At 33.7% G+C, this 16,414-nt stretch overlaps 1 protein-coding gene across 1 annotated transcript in view; it reads left to right on the top strand.

Moving 5' to 3' along the window:
- The window catches only part of RAMP3 (receptor activity modifying protein 3), a 58,696-nt gene extending 49,957 nt beyond the window's left edge, over nt 1-8,739 (top strand). The window contains exon 3 of the mRNA XM_012543741.2: nt 8,132-8,739. Coding sequence (XP_012399195.1) covers nt 8,132-8,387 — 256 coding nt within the window. The 3' untranslated portion in view covers nt 8,388-8,739. The remainder of the gene's footprint in view (nt 1-8,131) is intronic.
- Nucleotides 8,740-16,414: the final 7,675 nt, after the last annotated feature.

Raw genomic sequence — 16,414 nt, 5'->3', positions numbered from 1 at the left:
GGTATTATATATGAAAATGATGGACTCATGGGAATGAAACTCAGTGTTGGGAGAAAACAAACAATTTTTGCCATTAGAGAATATGATAAGCCACCAATAGAGATAAGTGAAGAGTTTGAGAAACAGATCACAAGTCTGGGACAGAGGTGTGATAAGGAAGATATAGGGGTCCTCAATTGTTTAGACATGAGCTAGAGCACATACTCTTTGGCAACAGCAGAAAAATGTGGAAATGTCAAGGGGAAGTTCTATGGTGAACCTGATTCTCAGTAACAGGAAGGAACTGGCTGTTGGCACAAAAATGATGAAAGCCTTGCATAGGAGGAGAGTTCATTTTCTCCTAGAATTTGTTACAGAGAAAAAAAGTTGGGCATAATCTGACATGCTGTCTAGATTTAGAAGACAGCAAATTTCCAAAGGTTCAGAGGAAGGTTGAATGAGAACATATTGACTAAAATTTCTTTAGGGAAAATCAATCCAGATTTTCCCATGCTTACAAAAACATGTCAAGTTATTTTAAGAATACCATCAAGAGTTCTCTTTATTTATTTTATTAAAGCTTTTTATTTACAAAACATATGCATGGATAATTTTTGAACACTGACTCTTGCAAAATTTTCTGTTCCAAATTTTCCCTTCCTTCCACCTACCTCCTCCCCTAGATGGCAGGTAGTCTAATATGTCAAATATGTTAAAATATGTTAAAAATACTATATATATACACACACAAATATTTATACAGTTATCTTGCTGCATGAGAAAAATTGAATCAAGAAGGAAAAAACTGAGAAAGAAAACAAAATGGAAACAAACAATAACAGAGTGAAAATACTGTGTTGTGTTCCACACTCAATTCCCACAGTCCTCTCTCTGAGTGTAAATGGCTTTCTTCATTACTGAGCAATTGGAACTGATTTGAATCATCTCATTGTTGAAGAGAGCCATGTCCATCAGAACTGATCATTATATAGGTTTGTTGTTGGCATGTATAATGATCTCTTGGTTCTGCTCATTTTACTTGGCATCAGTTCATATAAGTCTCTCCAGGTCTCTCTGAAATCATCCTGCTGGTTGTTTCTTACAGAACAATAATATTCCATAACATTCATATACCATAATTTATTCAACCATTCTCCAACTGATGAGCTTCCACTCAGTTTTCAGTTTCTGGTCACTACAAAGAGGGCTGCCACAAACATTTTTGCACATGTGGGTCCCTTTTCCCCCATAAAATCTTGGGATATAAGTCCAGTAGAAACACTGCTGGGTCAAAGGGTATGCACAGTTTAATAACTTTTTGAGCATACTTCCAAATTGCTCTTCGGAATGGTTGGATCTGTTCATGGTCCTGCCAACAATGTATCAGGGTTCCAGTTTTCTCACATCCCTTTCAATATGTCATTATCTTTTCCTGTCAGCTTAGCCAATCTGAGAGGTGTGTAGTGGTATCTCAGTTGTATTAATCTGCATTTCTTTGATCAATAGTGATTTGGAGCCCTTTTCATATGACTAGAAAGTTTCAATTCTTCATCTGAAAATTGTCTGCTCATATCCTTTAACCATTTATCAATTGAAGAATGGTTTGGATTCTTATAAATTTGAGTTAATTCTCTCTATGTTTTAGAAATGAGGCCTTTATCAGAACCTTTGAATGTTTTCCCAGTTTATTGCTTCCCTTCTAATCTTGTCTGCATTAATTTTGTTTGTATAAAAACTTTTTAACTTAATATTATCAAAATGATATATTTTGTGATCAGTAATGATTTCCAGTTCATCTTTGATCACAAATTCCTTCCTCCTCTACAGTTCTGAGAGGTAAACTATCCTATGTTCTAATTTGTTTATTTATTTATTTATTTTATTTAATAGCCTTTTATTTACAGGATATATGCATGGGTAACTTTACAGCATTAACAATTGCCAAACCTCTTGTTCCAATTTTTTACCTCTTACCCCCCCCCCCCCACCCCCTCCCCTAGATGGCAGGATGACCAGTAGATATTAAATATATTAAAATATAAATCTAATTTGTTTATAATATCATTCTTTATGTCTAGATCATGAACCCATTTTGACTTTATCTTGGTATATGGTGTTAGGTGTGGGTCAGTGCCTGGTGTCTGCCATACTAGTTTCCAATTTTCCTAGCAGTTTTTGTCAAATAGTGAATTCTTATTCCAAAAGCTGGGGTCTTTGGGTTTGTTAAACACTAGATTACTATGGTCATCAACTGTTTTGTCTTCTGAACCTAACCTTTTCCACTAACCAACTAAGAAACATCTGTTTCTTAGCCAGTACCAAATGGTTTTGATGATGGCTTCTTTATAATATAGTTTTAGATCTGGTACAGCTAGGGTACCTTCATTTGCTTTTTTTTTTTTCATTAATTCCTTTGAAATTCTTGACCTTATTGTTCTTCCAGATGAATTTTATTTTTTCTAGGCCAGTAAAATAGTTTCTTGGGAGTTTCATTGGTATAGCACTAAATAAATACATTGATTTAAGTAGTATTGTTATCTTTATTATATTCAATCAACCTCTCCAAGAGCATTTGATATTTTTCCAATTGTTTAGATCTGATTTTATTTGTGTGGAAAGTTTTGTATTTTTGCTCATATAGTTTCTGATGTTCCCTTGGCAGATAGATTCCAAGTGTTTTATACTATTGACAGTTATTTTAAATGGAATTTCTCTTTGTATCTCTTGCTATTGGATTTTGTTAGTGATGTGTAAAAATGCTAATGACTTATGTGGATTTATGTTGTACCCTGCTAAAGTTGTAGATTATTTCTAATGGTTTTTTATTTGATTCTCTAGGGCCATCAAGCGTTTTAAAGCTAAAAATGTAAGAAAAACTAAAAAAAAAATCTCTCATAGACTTCCAGGAGCCAAGATGGTGCAATAAGCAGTGAATCACTATAAATCTCCCACATTTACTTTCAGACAACCATAAAATATTACCCCAAACCAAATCCTGGATAAGCAAAAAGATGGGGTGAAATAATCTTTTAGTCCAAGAAACTTGGAAGATCATTGAGAAAGGTCTGTTTCACTTGGGAGATGGGTATCATTTAAACTTTACTCTTCTGATAAGAGTAAAGCCATTTCAATAATGGCTCAAAGAGGGAATAATATAGACAATCGGTTGAATATAGAAAATTTTTCTTAGCAAAGTAGGAGGGGAAGAGATTAGATACAGGAGGGATGAACTTCAGAAGAGGGCACACCAGGAGAAATAGTAGTCAGAAGGAAACATTGTGAAGAAGGGAAAAATAAAAGGAGAAAGAAAGAACAAACTGAAGGAAAAATAGAATGGAGGGAAATGCATAGTTAGTAATCATAACTGTGAATGTAAATGGAAGGGACTCTCCCATAAAATGGAAGGGAATAGCAGAGTGGATCAAAAACCAGAATTCTATAATATGTAATTTACAAGATACACTTGATGCAGAGAAACACGATACAGAGTAAAGGTAAGGGACAAGAGCAGAATCTATTGTTTCAGTTGTTGTACCATCTCAGAACTTGATAAATCCAATCCCAAAAAATGAACAGGAATGAAACTAGGGAAGTTAAATAGAAAAGTTTGCTATGATAGACTTTTGGTGAAAACTGAATGGGAACAGAAAGGAATATACCTTTTCCTCAGCAGCATATTGCACTTAGACCATATATTAGGGAACAAAACTTCAAATTCAAATGTATAAAGGCAGATATATGATATATTGTTTTCATATGATAATCAATAAACAAAGGGCAATGGAAAGATGGATTAAAAATCAATTGGAAACTAAATTCTAAAGATAAATGGGTCAAAGAACAACATAGAAACATTCAGTAATTTCATTAAAAAGAATGACAACAATGACACAATATCTTAAAATTTATGGGATGCAGCCAAAGAAGTACTTAAGGGAAAATTTATTTCTCTAAATTCTTACATCAACAAAAGGGAGAAAGAACTGATCAATGAATTGGGTATTAAAAAAAACCTGGGGGAAAAAAAAGTTAAAATTCCCAATTTAGCACCAATTTGAAAATTCTGAAATTCAAAGGTGAAATTAATAAAATTGAAAGAAAAAAAAAACGAGTTAATGAAACTGAGCATGAGTTTTATGGAAAAACCCCAATAAGATTGATAAGCTGTTGGTTTATTTGATTAAAAGAAAGAATAAAACTAAATATCTAGCATCAAAAATGAAAAGGGTGAAATTGCCGCCAATGAAGAAAAATTAAAGCAATCATTAGGAAATATCTTGCTCAGTTATGTGCCAACAAATCTGATAGTCTGAGTAATCATAGATTTTGTACAAACAAAACCAATGCAATGAAGATTAGAAGGAAAACAGAAAGCTAGGAAATAGGCATCATTTCTCAAATATAGAGAACTGAGTCAAAATTATGAGAGTACATTATCATTCCCCAGTTAATAAATGGTCACAGGATATGAATAGAAAGTTCTCAGATGAAGTGCCCTAAATCACTTTTGATTGGAGAAATGCAAATTGAAATAACTTTGAGGTAACATCTCACACCTATCAGAATTATGAGAGAATATTACAGACATGGCTAATGTGACAGAAAAGGAAAATAATCAGTGTTGATAGGGATATGAGAAAATTGGGACACTAATGTACTGTTGGTGGTATTTTGCACTGATCTAACCAATCTGGAGAGCAATTTGGAACTATGTTTAAAAGGCAACCAATGCATACCTTTTTTTTTTTTTTTTTAAATAGCCTTTTATTTACAGGTTATATGCATGGGTAACTTTACAGCAAACTAATGCATACCTTATGATTCAGCAATATCATTCCTAGGTCTGTATCCCAAAGGGGTCATAAAAAGGGGAAAAGCCCCGCAAAACAAAATTTATAGCATGGTGACATACTATTCATGGTGGCAAAATATTGGAAATTGAGGGAATGCCCATCAATTGGGGAAAGGCTAAACAAGGTGTGATATACGAATATAATGGAATACTATTGTGCAATTAGAAATGATGAATAGGAAGATTTCAGAAAAATCTAGAAAGACTTGTATGAACTGATATGAAGTGAAAAGAGCAGAACCAGAAAACATTGTACACAGTATCAGCAACACTGTGTGATGATTAACTCTGAATGACTCGGCTTTTCTTAGCAACATAATGATCCCAGATGACTACAAAGGATTTATGAAGGAAAATGCTATTCTTACCCAGATAATGAATTTATGGAATCTTGAATGCATATCAAAGCATGTTTTTTTCATTTACTTTATTCTTTTTCATGATTTTCCCTTTTGATCTTTCTTCTTTTACAGCTGTGACTAATATAGAAACATATTTTACATGATTGCACATGTATAACAGATATAAAATTGCCTACCATTTTAGAAAGTGGGAAGGATAGGGAGAGAAGACAATTTGGAATTCAAAATCTGATAAAAACAAATGCCAAAAATTGTCTTGACTTGTTATTGGGGAAAAAATAAAAATGATTAGAAGATGGGGGGAAAAGCTATTTTGGGAGAAGGAAAAGAGTCAAAAAAGAATTATGACCGTTGGTTACAGTGGATGAGATAATGATAATGGGTGACAGAGAAGGTAGAACTGATCAACCCATATTATGCTTATATTTTTCTCCATTGATGAGAATTTCCTTTGGATTAGAAAGGCCAGAACAAAAATTACTAATGGCAATTTATTCTCAAATGTTGTACTTGTTGAAACACTTTTCTTTTTTTAAGTGTAGGTATTACTTCTATCATGTGATCTTTTCTAATTTTTTTTTGTCAAAAATGATTTCTTCTTTAAATTTACAAAAATCATTTTCTTATCATTTTGATCTGCCTCTAACTTTTATTATACTTAACTGTGTATGTGTTATAATCTTTTCTCCTCACTCCCTGTTCCTTAAGTAGATTTGAGTTTCTTGAGATCATGGACTATGCTGGTTTTCAGCTTTCTATCCCCAGCACTTAGTTCAGTAGCCTGCTTAGATAAGCACTTTAAAAATTTTTTTTTCACTTGAATTCTTTCTTTGTTAACTAAAATGTGAACTCTGAAAGATCAGAGACCTTGCTTTTGCCCTATAAGATTCAGCTCAGTACTACTAATATAGAATAAATATACAATAAATATCTTTTGTGAGGTTAAAATGGAAAGGATTCCATTTTGTAGTTTTAATAACAGCGCTCTCTAGAAACAAAAGGTGCTTAATTTTATCAACATGAATAGTCCTCCTACCAATATTGATCAAAATATTTCCTCCTTGATAGCTTTATGATTTGTTGTGAACCAAAACAATTCATTCCCTGTTATCAAGTCTTTTGGTGAGCACTCTCTTTGAATTTAGCTCTCCTAGTTCTTAAGTATAGGCACAAGTCCATTTGCTAGCCTGTACTCAAAGATTCTATAGCTTAGCTCTTTTTTTCTAGTAAATTTATTTATTTTTAATACACATTGCTTTATGAATCGAACTTAGCTCTTGATAGAAACTACTCTGTTAAGTGTTTGAGAAAAAGAGACTTAAGAGGAAAATTTTAGTGGGTAATATATTTAAATACAACATTTTAAATACTTTATTTGTGATTTTGTCCAGATGACCATAATATGACCTCCAAAGAATAGGATCCAATAATTTGAATTAAGAAATTGTGGCAGTAATTATAATTGATGAGATGGTCAATTGTTTTCAGATTGTTTCTAATCATTAATTTTTAACATAATTGAATTTGGTAAATGTCACAGTATATAAATCATTACAAGAGAGTGGAAGGTATGATCCAATATGATTTAAACTCTTGTCAGAATCCCAGAGATACTTAAAATCAGATCAGATTATATTGTAAATAGATATCTAAATTGGAAAAAAAAGTACATTGGAATATTCTTGTATCAACTTTATGGTTTTTTAGGAAGACACTAACGGAGCACAAATTTTGGGTTTATTTAAAAAAAATTTTTTCCAAGGGGCAACTATTAAATGGTAAGTGTCTGAGGTCGAATTTGAATTCTGACTCCAGAGCCAATGCTCTATCCATTGTGCCATTTAGCTACCCATCTCAGAGCAAAAATTACCAGTCAATAATTCATACTTTGGTTTGTCTCCACTTTGTGTGTATGATCTGAAACAAACAAGTTGTGAATTATTCATTTTTTAAGTTAATAGGGTATGGAAGATATGCCAGAGTTCTAATGTTTCATTGTTAAATTAATGTCCTGTCAAATCATATTACAGAGGGAACCATAGTTTAGTCTTTTCTTATGTACAGCTGTTAAGTCAAATCTCCCCAAGATTGGTTGGACAATGATTTATATTTATATCTTTTTTTTTCTTTATTGAAGCTTTTTAATCTTCAAAACTTATGTGTGGACAATTCTTCTACATTAGCCCTTGCAAAACCTTATGTTCCAATTTTCCCTTTCTTTCCCCACACCCTCTCCTAGATGGCAAGTAGTCCAATACATGTTAAACATGGTAGAAATATATGTTAAATACAATATATGCATATATATTTATACAATTATCGTGCTGCACAAGTAAAATCAAATCAAACCTGTAATTAAAAAAAAGAGAAGCAAAATAAAATGCACCCAACAACAAAGAGTGAAAATGCTATGTTGTGAACCACATTGAGTTCTCACAGTCCTCTCTATGGGTATAGATGACTCTCTTCATCACTGAAAAATTGGAATTGGTTTGAATCATCTCACTGTTGAAGAGAGCCCCATCCATCAGAATTAATCATCACATAATCTTGTTTTTGTTGTGTATAATGATCTCCTGGTTCTGCTCAATTCACTTAGCATCAGTTCATGTAAGTCTCTCCAGACCTTTCTGAAATTATCCTGTTGGTCATTTCTTACAGAACAATAGTATTCCATAGCATTCATATACCATAATTTATTCAGCTATTCTCCAAGTGATGGGCATCCACTCAGTTTTCCAGTTTCTTGCCACTACAAAAATGGCTGCCACATTTTTTTGTACGTGTGGGTCCCTTTCCCTCCTTTAAGATCTCTTTGGGATTTATATCCTTTTAAAATTAAATCTTATGTTATATTTTATCTGGGTTTGTAAATTTTTAGCAGTGGAGTGTTCATTTCATATCTTAATTATAGTTTTCCCTCTTCTTCCTTTTTTAGGTACTATGACAATTTTACCTCTTGCACAGAACTTGAAACCAACATTGTGGGGTGCTTTTGGCCTAATCCTCTAACAGAGAGCTTCATCACGGGAGTTCACAAACAGTTCTTCTCAAACTGTACATCAGACAAAGTGCATTGGGAAGACCCACCAGATGAAATTCTCATTCCCCTGATTCTGATTCCTGTCCTGTTGACAGTGGGGATGGCGAGCTTAGTGGTATGGTGCAGTAAACGGAATGATGTTTTGGTGTAGCCTGCATTTTCCTTTTTTGGCTTTTGTTGTTTTCTTTCTTTCTTTTTCTTTTTCTTTTTTTTGGAAAAAAACCCAGCAGAAGTCAAGCATTAGGAATCAGCGGTCTATGGCGGTTTTAGCTAAATAGCTCCTATGCAAAGGAATTATTTCTGGGTTTGCAAAGTCTCGAGGAAAAGCTGCCATTTTGGAATTTGGTTTGCATCATGAAACACCCATTTTTAGTGAAGCAAAGACACTGGATTTTATCAGATTTCTAATTCTACCAGAAGTAAAAATGGAAATTTCTGGAGGAACTGACAGTATCAAAGCTGCTGAATACAAAAAAAAAAAAAGAAAGGCAATCTGGGCCAGTGAGAAGTAAGTTTGTTCATTGTTTCTTGCTAACCATTCATCTCACAAATATCTATATACAGTTTGAGTCACTTGTCTTTGAGTTGGTAGAGGGCTTATATTGTGAGCTTGATACCAAAGGTCTTCTACTATTGGATTTCACAGAAGGCTATCTCAGTTGTTTTCTTTGTAGCAAAAGGAAGAAAATACAACCAAAGATAAGTACTGCTGTTTTGAAGACAACACTTTATATAGCCACATCATACCTTTAAGGAGAAAGGACCATATCATATGAAGGGATGATAACAGAAATGCTTTCTTGACTTGAGTAAGACATAGAATTGGCTTCAAGAAGGATGCAGACCCTTTTCTCACAATGTGAAAGAGTAAAAGGAAATGGACTGCCTTAATTTATCAAGAAGTAATGAAGGAGCTACACATGCATCAGATCCCTTCATTTGTTCTTTTATTATTATTGTCACTTTTATGAAAATGAGTACTGACTGGTTTCTTCCTATGCCTTCTTTTTAACTCCCAAAGGGATCGAGTGTACACAATGTTCTATAAATAATAGAGTACCCAGACTGAGATGCCTTTGAAATGCTGTCAGAAACTGGCTTTTTTGTTTTTAGATAGATGGATTAAGGACAAGCATCAAGATGGGAGGAAAAGCCATGAGGAAGCTTGTAACAGCCAGTGTGGGTTACATAGAATGGGGAAGAAAACAGCTCTTGCAAAAAAGTGGGAGAAAACCATTTCTGTGTTGCTGTAAAAATGTGGATGTCTGTGTATTTTCTGGACAATTGTTTTCCCTGTTCCCTTTGTGAACCCCTTTCTTGTCACTTCCCAATTATTCTCTATTCCATGTTGAGTGAGTAGTTCAGTTTAACTTCTTCAGTCAAAATTTGTCCTCCTTCAAATGTATCTTTCCTGGGTCCCAGTTGGATCTTTTATTTTTAAGAGAGCAAGCGTGTGTTTGTAATAATTGTGTGCATAATTCCTATATGTAAGATGTGTTTATGGGTTGCAATATTCAGTGATCCTGTTTTTTAAAAAGTCCCTAAGTAAATGTATTTGTTGTTGTTGATTTTTTTTGTCTTTCACACTATTCCAGTAAACAGCAAATGTTTCACCAATGTTGAGAGAAGTAGACCATGTTATTTATTGGTTGTCATTCTAATAATCATATTTCTATTGATAACACTCCCCAAATGAGTTATGCAGATTGGGTTGCTCTTTCTTCTTGTTAATTGGATTTCAGATGCAGTAGTAATTTTCTTTTGTAACCAGCCAACTTTTCTATTCCTTGACAGTGATCCAGGAATCAGATATTGAGTTTTTAGAGACCAAAGAGAAGTTCTTTGTGAGTGTTTTGTTGATACCACCTCAGTAAATTTTCTTACACTGAGATGTTTTAAAAGCCACAGATTTCTAAGCAACCTTATAAAATCAATTAGAGGAATTGTTTTTGTTTTCTCAGAAATATGCCCTATAACATAAAGAATCATCACCTAAACCTATCCTCAGTGGTTGTATCTGGCTCTGAACATTTGTTGGAAACTTAATCACAGAATCTTCTAGTTGGGAAAGATTTCAGAGATAATCAATCTAATATTGGGTAAATAGGAATTATCTCTACAACAGTTCCAATAAGTACTTATCTACCTTATGTTTGTAGACTTTTACTCATTGGAACAAACCTATATCCTTCTAAAAAAAACTATTCAACTTTTGCAAAGCTATGTAGATGAAGGTTATCATGATAACAAAGCATATCAAAACTTAAAAATTTGCAAATTGCTTTGCATTCATTATTTGATCTTCACAGATGAAGAAACTGAGGTTTATAATGTAAGCAATTTTTTTGCAATTTAAGTAATTTTTCCTGTGATCATATAGTTAGTAAATTTCAGAAGAAGGATTTGAACTCATCTGAAATTATCAGGAATTTTATTTTATCACTTCAAGTCTAAATCTTCCTACAGTAGTTAAACAAACCTAGTTCTTTCTTCTGTGATCACACAGAAGTCAGGTCCTACATTTCAACATTACAGTCTTCTAAATAATTATTTTGTGTTCACCTTTTCTCAAATTTCCCCATATTTTCCAACTTATCTTCTTATGCCATGGTCTATTTTTGCCTTACTGTCATGGTTGCTTTCATTTGGATGTGTTTTGGTTGATTAAATAATTATCTAAAATGTATTCCAAACTAACAAAATACTTGAATGCATTCTGACTCACAGTAGTGTATAATGGAATCAATCCTTCTTTATTCAGGACTTACTACTTTTCTTAATCACATTAATATTTTGGCCAACATATCACAGTTGACTCATTTTGAGCTCGAGATGTGCAAAAAAATCCTGGTTTCAAGATTTTATTATCAAGTTTTTATTTAAACTGTCTAGCTGTGCTTTTGTGGTTGATCATTTTGAACCCTTATCAAGTCACTTAATCTGGTTTGCCTCATTTTCCTGATTTTTAAATTGAGCTAGAGAAGGAATTGGCAAGTCACTCCAGTATCTTGGCCAAGAAACGTTAATGAGGTCACAAAAAGTTAGAAGTGACTGAAATGACCCAATAAAAATAAATAATATTTTATTTATATTGTTATTAAATTTCATCTAATTTCATTTAACTCATTTATTTTAAGTCTGTGAAGGTATTTTTGAATCTTTGTTTTAAAGTCATGAATGTTAGCATTATTATTATTATCTTTATAAGTCAATGTGTTAACTATCATTCTCAGTTTGATTATTAACAATAATGATAAACATGTCATCTATACCTTTACCCAAAGTAAGTATTCATTACTCACTTGCTATATGTCTGACACTGTACTAGAAGACATTGACTAATATCTTGAATGGCATGGATTAAGGACAAATTCTCCCTGATAGTCCACCAGAAATATTCCAAAGCTCGACACTGAACCCATTAATCACTGCTCTTTGAGTTTGGTCACTCTACTATCTCTGACTCAGTCAAACTGTACTATCATTTAATCCATAATAAAAGCATGAAAAAGTTTGACACATATGTTGCTAAAATTAAGACTTACTTTATGTAAATCATTCTTATAGTGTATCAGTTTAACAACATTGTTAAAGAAGGAAGTTACATTAATTTAGCATTATCTTTTTTTAAATGAAATAATTTTTTGTTTTATTTATCATTGCTCCTTTTCCTAAATATCTACAAATTAGCTCTCTAATAATTAATTCTAAAGTTTTGTCAAATCAAATTTAAGCTCGCCAGCTTACACTTTATACTGTACCTCTTCTTGCCTCCCTTTTGTGAAAATGGGCTCATTTGCCCATCTTGAAACTTGTGGTACCTCTTCTATTCTCCATAGGTTTTCAGAAATCATGATAGCATATGATTAATCACTCCTACTAGTTCTTTCACAATTTTGGAATGCATTTTGTCCTGCTTTGGCTGAATTGCTCATGACATCTTTTACTAAGTACTCTTTCATTGCATCACCATGGCATGGAGGCATGACCTTGTGTCCTTAAAGTATATGCCAGTAAAGTTCCAGTTTTTTCAATTCTGACCAAGTTGGAAAGGGTTTGAGTGTGTCTTTTTTCTGGGAATCAGCCTAACAAGGACAGAAGTGCTTACCAGAAGGTTTGTTACTGGGCTTGATTTTTTTTTTTTTCATATGTAGCCATCCATGAAGATGATCCAAGCTATAGAAGATGAGGGAGGACTCTGGTGCAGTTATATGTGTTAGAAATATTAAAATAATTATAGCAATTATTTGGAAATTGGAAATACAATTGCTGGAAATATCAGCAGTTTTAGCCTTCTTAGATAATCAATCAATAAATAAATGTATACATACATTATTCATACAAAAATGTGTATATATAGCACAGTAGATAAGAGTATTGTCATAGCTTGTACTATGATAGCACTGGGTTATCAGATCATAGTTATGTATGAAAGCAAGACAAACTCAAATTAATCCAGAAGGGAAATAGTTCAGGCAGTCTAAAGAAACAGAGTAAACTTCTGTCTTCAAGGCAGATGGAAATCACCAGATCAGATGCCAATAGCATGGATAGTTCTGAAAGATCATTTTGAATCTATTCTCTACCTTCCTCACTCCTCTAGCTCCCAAAGAGTCCATGAACTTGAATGGGTTATTTTAATCTAAGCCACACATATTTTATTATAATTGATTTTCTTTGTAGTCCTATTTATTCTATTAATTTAAAAACATTCTGAAAAGGATTCATTGGTTTTTACCAAACTACCAAGAGAATCTATGATACAAAAAGATTTTGAACCCTTGTTATGGAGTTGAAAGAAATAAGATCCTTTTATTTGATGGTAGCTTTATGCTTTTTTGGTTACTTGTGCCCCAAAGTAGAATCTGCTGATTTTCAAAGGTTTGATCCTGTTCAGGTAAGTCTTTCCAGTTTTTTTTTTTCTGAACCCAATCTGCTCATCATTTCTTATAGCATAATGATATTAAACCCCAATCATATATTGCAACTTTTTTTAACTATTCCCTAATTGATGTGCACTCCCTCCAATTCCAATTCTTTGCCACCATAAAAAGAGCTATTATAAGTACTTTTGAACATAAAGGTCTTTCCTTTCTTTTAAAAAAAATCTCTTTTGTATACAGACTTTTTAGTGAGTGGTATTTGCTGGGTTGAAGAGTATGCATGTTTTTATAACCCTTTGGGCATAGTTCCAAATCTAGAATTGTTGGATTAATTCACAACTCCAGCAGTGGTTGGAAATAGAAATTCTAAATTCTCATTCAATTGAAAAATCCAATTTTCTCACATCTAACCCAACATTTGTCATCTTCTGTTTGTCATATTAGCCAATTTGATAAATGTGAAGTGTACCTCAGAGTTGTTTTAATGTATATTTCTCTAAGCAAAAGTGATTGGGTATTTTTTCATATGATTATGGATAACTTTGATTTCAAGTTTTCTTCAGTATATAGTAAATTGATAAGATGTACCTTAAAAATGTCACTTCAGGAAATTAGGTTCTATAAAAGGTCAGTGAGATATTTTCAGAGAAAATATTTGGAGGTCATTATTATGTGATCATAGAACTTAGAGCTTTAAAAGACTTTGAGATTATTTGGTGTCTAATTACAAATGAAGAAAAAAGACTTCAAGAAGTTGGATGGCATCTTCTATCCACTGAGGTAATAATTAGTATTTGAATACAGACCTTCTAACTACACATAATGGTAAAACAGCAAAGACAGAAAGAAAATTTAAAAAATTATTAAACTCCTTGCCCTTAATGAATACTAAGACAAAAGTGACATTATCTGATCTTAATGATCTTAATTCTACAAACAGTATTTATGATAAATAAATGTGAACTAATTTGGGAAGGAAGAGCATTACCAATTGGTGAAAATAGTGTTGGTCAAGAAAGTCTTGAAGGAGGAGGAGTTGAATTTCAGACTTTTTAGAGATGGATATTGAAAGAGAATCAGTTCCAGGCTTGGAATGTATTGTTGGCATAAAAACATGGGAAGAGTAGAACCAAATTTGAGGGACATTAGTAGTTTGGCTAGAATGTATAGTGTATAAAGAGGTAGAAGCCTTTAAAAGTGAAGTTAGATTATAAAGTGTTTTAATTGCTGAATTAGGGGCTTTTATTTTGTCATAGAGCTAATGTGGAGTTACTTAAGGTTGCTGATTCAGGGGGTGGGACATGGTCAGAACTGTGTCGTTGGAATATTAATTCAGCAGCAGAGGATAGAATGGGAAGAGAAGAAACTAAAATCAGGGAAATCAATAAGGAAGATTTTACAATCCCTCAAATAAGGTGATGAAGAAACAAACACAACAAATAACAACAATCGCCTAACATTTATATGCTATATTAAAATTTGCAAAGTGCTTCACCTGTATTATCTCACTTGAACTCCACAAGAACCCTGTGAAATATGTACTAACTAGGATAGTAGCCATATGAACCGAAAGAAAGAGACAGATTAGGATGTAAGGCAAGTAGAGATAGAATTGACAAGATGTCCACCTGATTGGATATTGGAGTGAAGAAGAGGAATAGTCAAGGATGGGTGACTTGTATCTCCAATAGTAATAGGGAGATTTAGATAAAATGAAGTTAGGATGGAAGATATGAATTCCATTTTAGAGATGTTGAATTTGACATGCTAATATCCAGGTGTAAGTGGCCCAAAGATACTATGTGACATGGAATTGGAGTTTAGGGGAGATTAGAATTCTGTTGATAAGTAGTTTGAGCAATTATCCATATACAGCTAATGGAATCAAATCCATTAGATTTCATGAGGTCACCAATTCAGAGAGAGAAGAGGACTCGGAGCAGAATTTTAGGGGTAGTAGTAATGGTTAACACAAAGCGGTTACAAGATGTGAATAAAGATTCAGCAAAGGGGATAAAATGTGATTGAAATCAGAAGACATAAAGATCTTTACAACAAATATAGAGGAACTAGGTTCTAGGACCTCTGTAGCTCAATGGAGAGACAATGTAGCATAGTTGTTAGAGTCGGTCTTGCTGAAATTGAAGTTGTAAAGAACAACTTTACCATAAGTTGTGTTCCCTTTAAGATCATCATTCTGAGATTGTGTCCTCTTTGATCAGGATCTCCTAGGCTCGAAGGAGTTGAGATAGAGCCCAGACTTTTCAGGATGAGAGAATCAACTCCCATAGAAATTCTAAATTCTCATTCAATTGAGGAATCTTAATCTGATCTGTTCCCTGCCTCTGCCCCCCACCGCAGGTCTGATCTGCTTGGGTTGTCCCAGTCCCCATCAAGATGCCCAATATAATAACTTCCCTCAATTAAGGTCTTTGCAGATGCGACTAGGTTGCTTGCTATCACTCTCAGCTACCAGGATCCTTCTGCCCACTGAGAAAGCATTCTCAGTGCCAAAACTCCATTTCCTATTAGAAAATGATTTCTATCCAACAATAAACCTTCATTTTGTAACTAATAATTCAGGAATGAGTGAATTCTTTTACTCTTAAACCTGCAGCTGATTTAAAGGGGATTCTTAACAACTCTTATTGCCACTAACCTTTTGACCACCAGGAATTGAGACCACTCAAACCGCATCATAATGAAGACCTGAGTTCAAGTCCTGCCTCTGATACATAGACTGTGTGACCCTGGGCAAGTCATGTAACCTTTCACTTTTTAGGTAAGGGACAGAGGCAAGATGGTAGAAAGAATTGAGCATTTTTGCTGAGCTCTTTCAGTTCAACTCTAAACAACTAACTCCCCCTCCCATCCAAAGTATTTGAAATCAAATTCTTAGGATTAAAAAAAGTCATAGGATCTTATTTTTTTTAGCCCAGGACAGCTTTGGAGAAATGAGAGTTCTGCTTGTAAATTCTGAGGTGGATGCTGGCTGGGAGCTTGTGTCGAGGATGCTGCACCAACTGTGGGACCTGGAAAAAGTGACAGCAAACGGAAGCAGTGATGATTACAAGAACAATAAGGGAACTAAACTCCTGATCAAAAAGGTATTAAAGAGAATCCTTGTATTAGGTTTGGTGCAGGACTGGGAGCCATTTGACAGCTTCTTTGCCCCTACCCAGTTCCATATCATGGGTGGAAAAGAGTGTTTATGTTTGTGGTCATTAGGGAACAGAAGTCCTACCTAGGCAAGAACAAGAGTCAAGATCACCACCTGAAAATGTACAGACCTAGC

The sequence above is a fragment of the Sarcophilus harrisii genome, chromosome 1 (assembly GCF_902635505.1).
Source record: "Sarcophilus harrisii chromosome 1, mSarHar1.11, whole genome shotgun sequence".
Lineage (NCBI taxonomy): Eukaryota > Metazoa > Chordata > Mammalia > Dasyuromorphia > Dasyuridae > Sarcophilus > Sarcophilus harrisii.
This window is presented reverse-complemented; position numbering and strand designations above follow the sequence as displayed.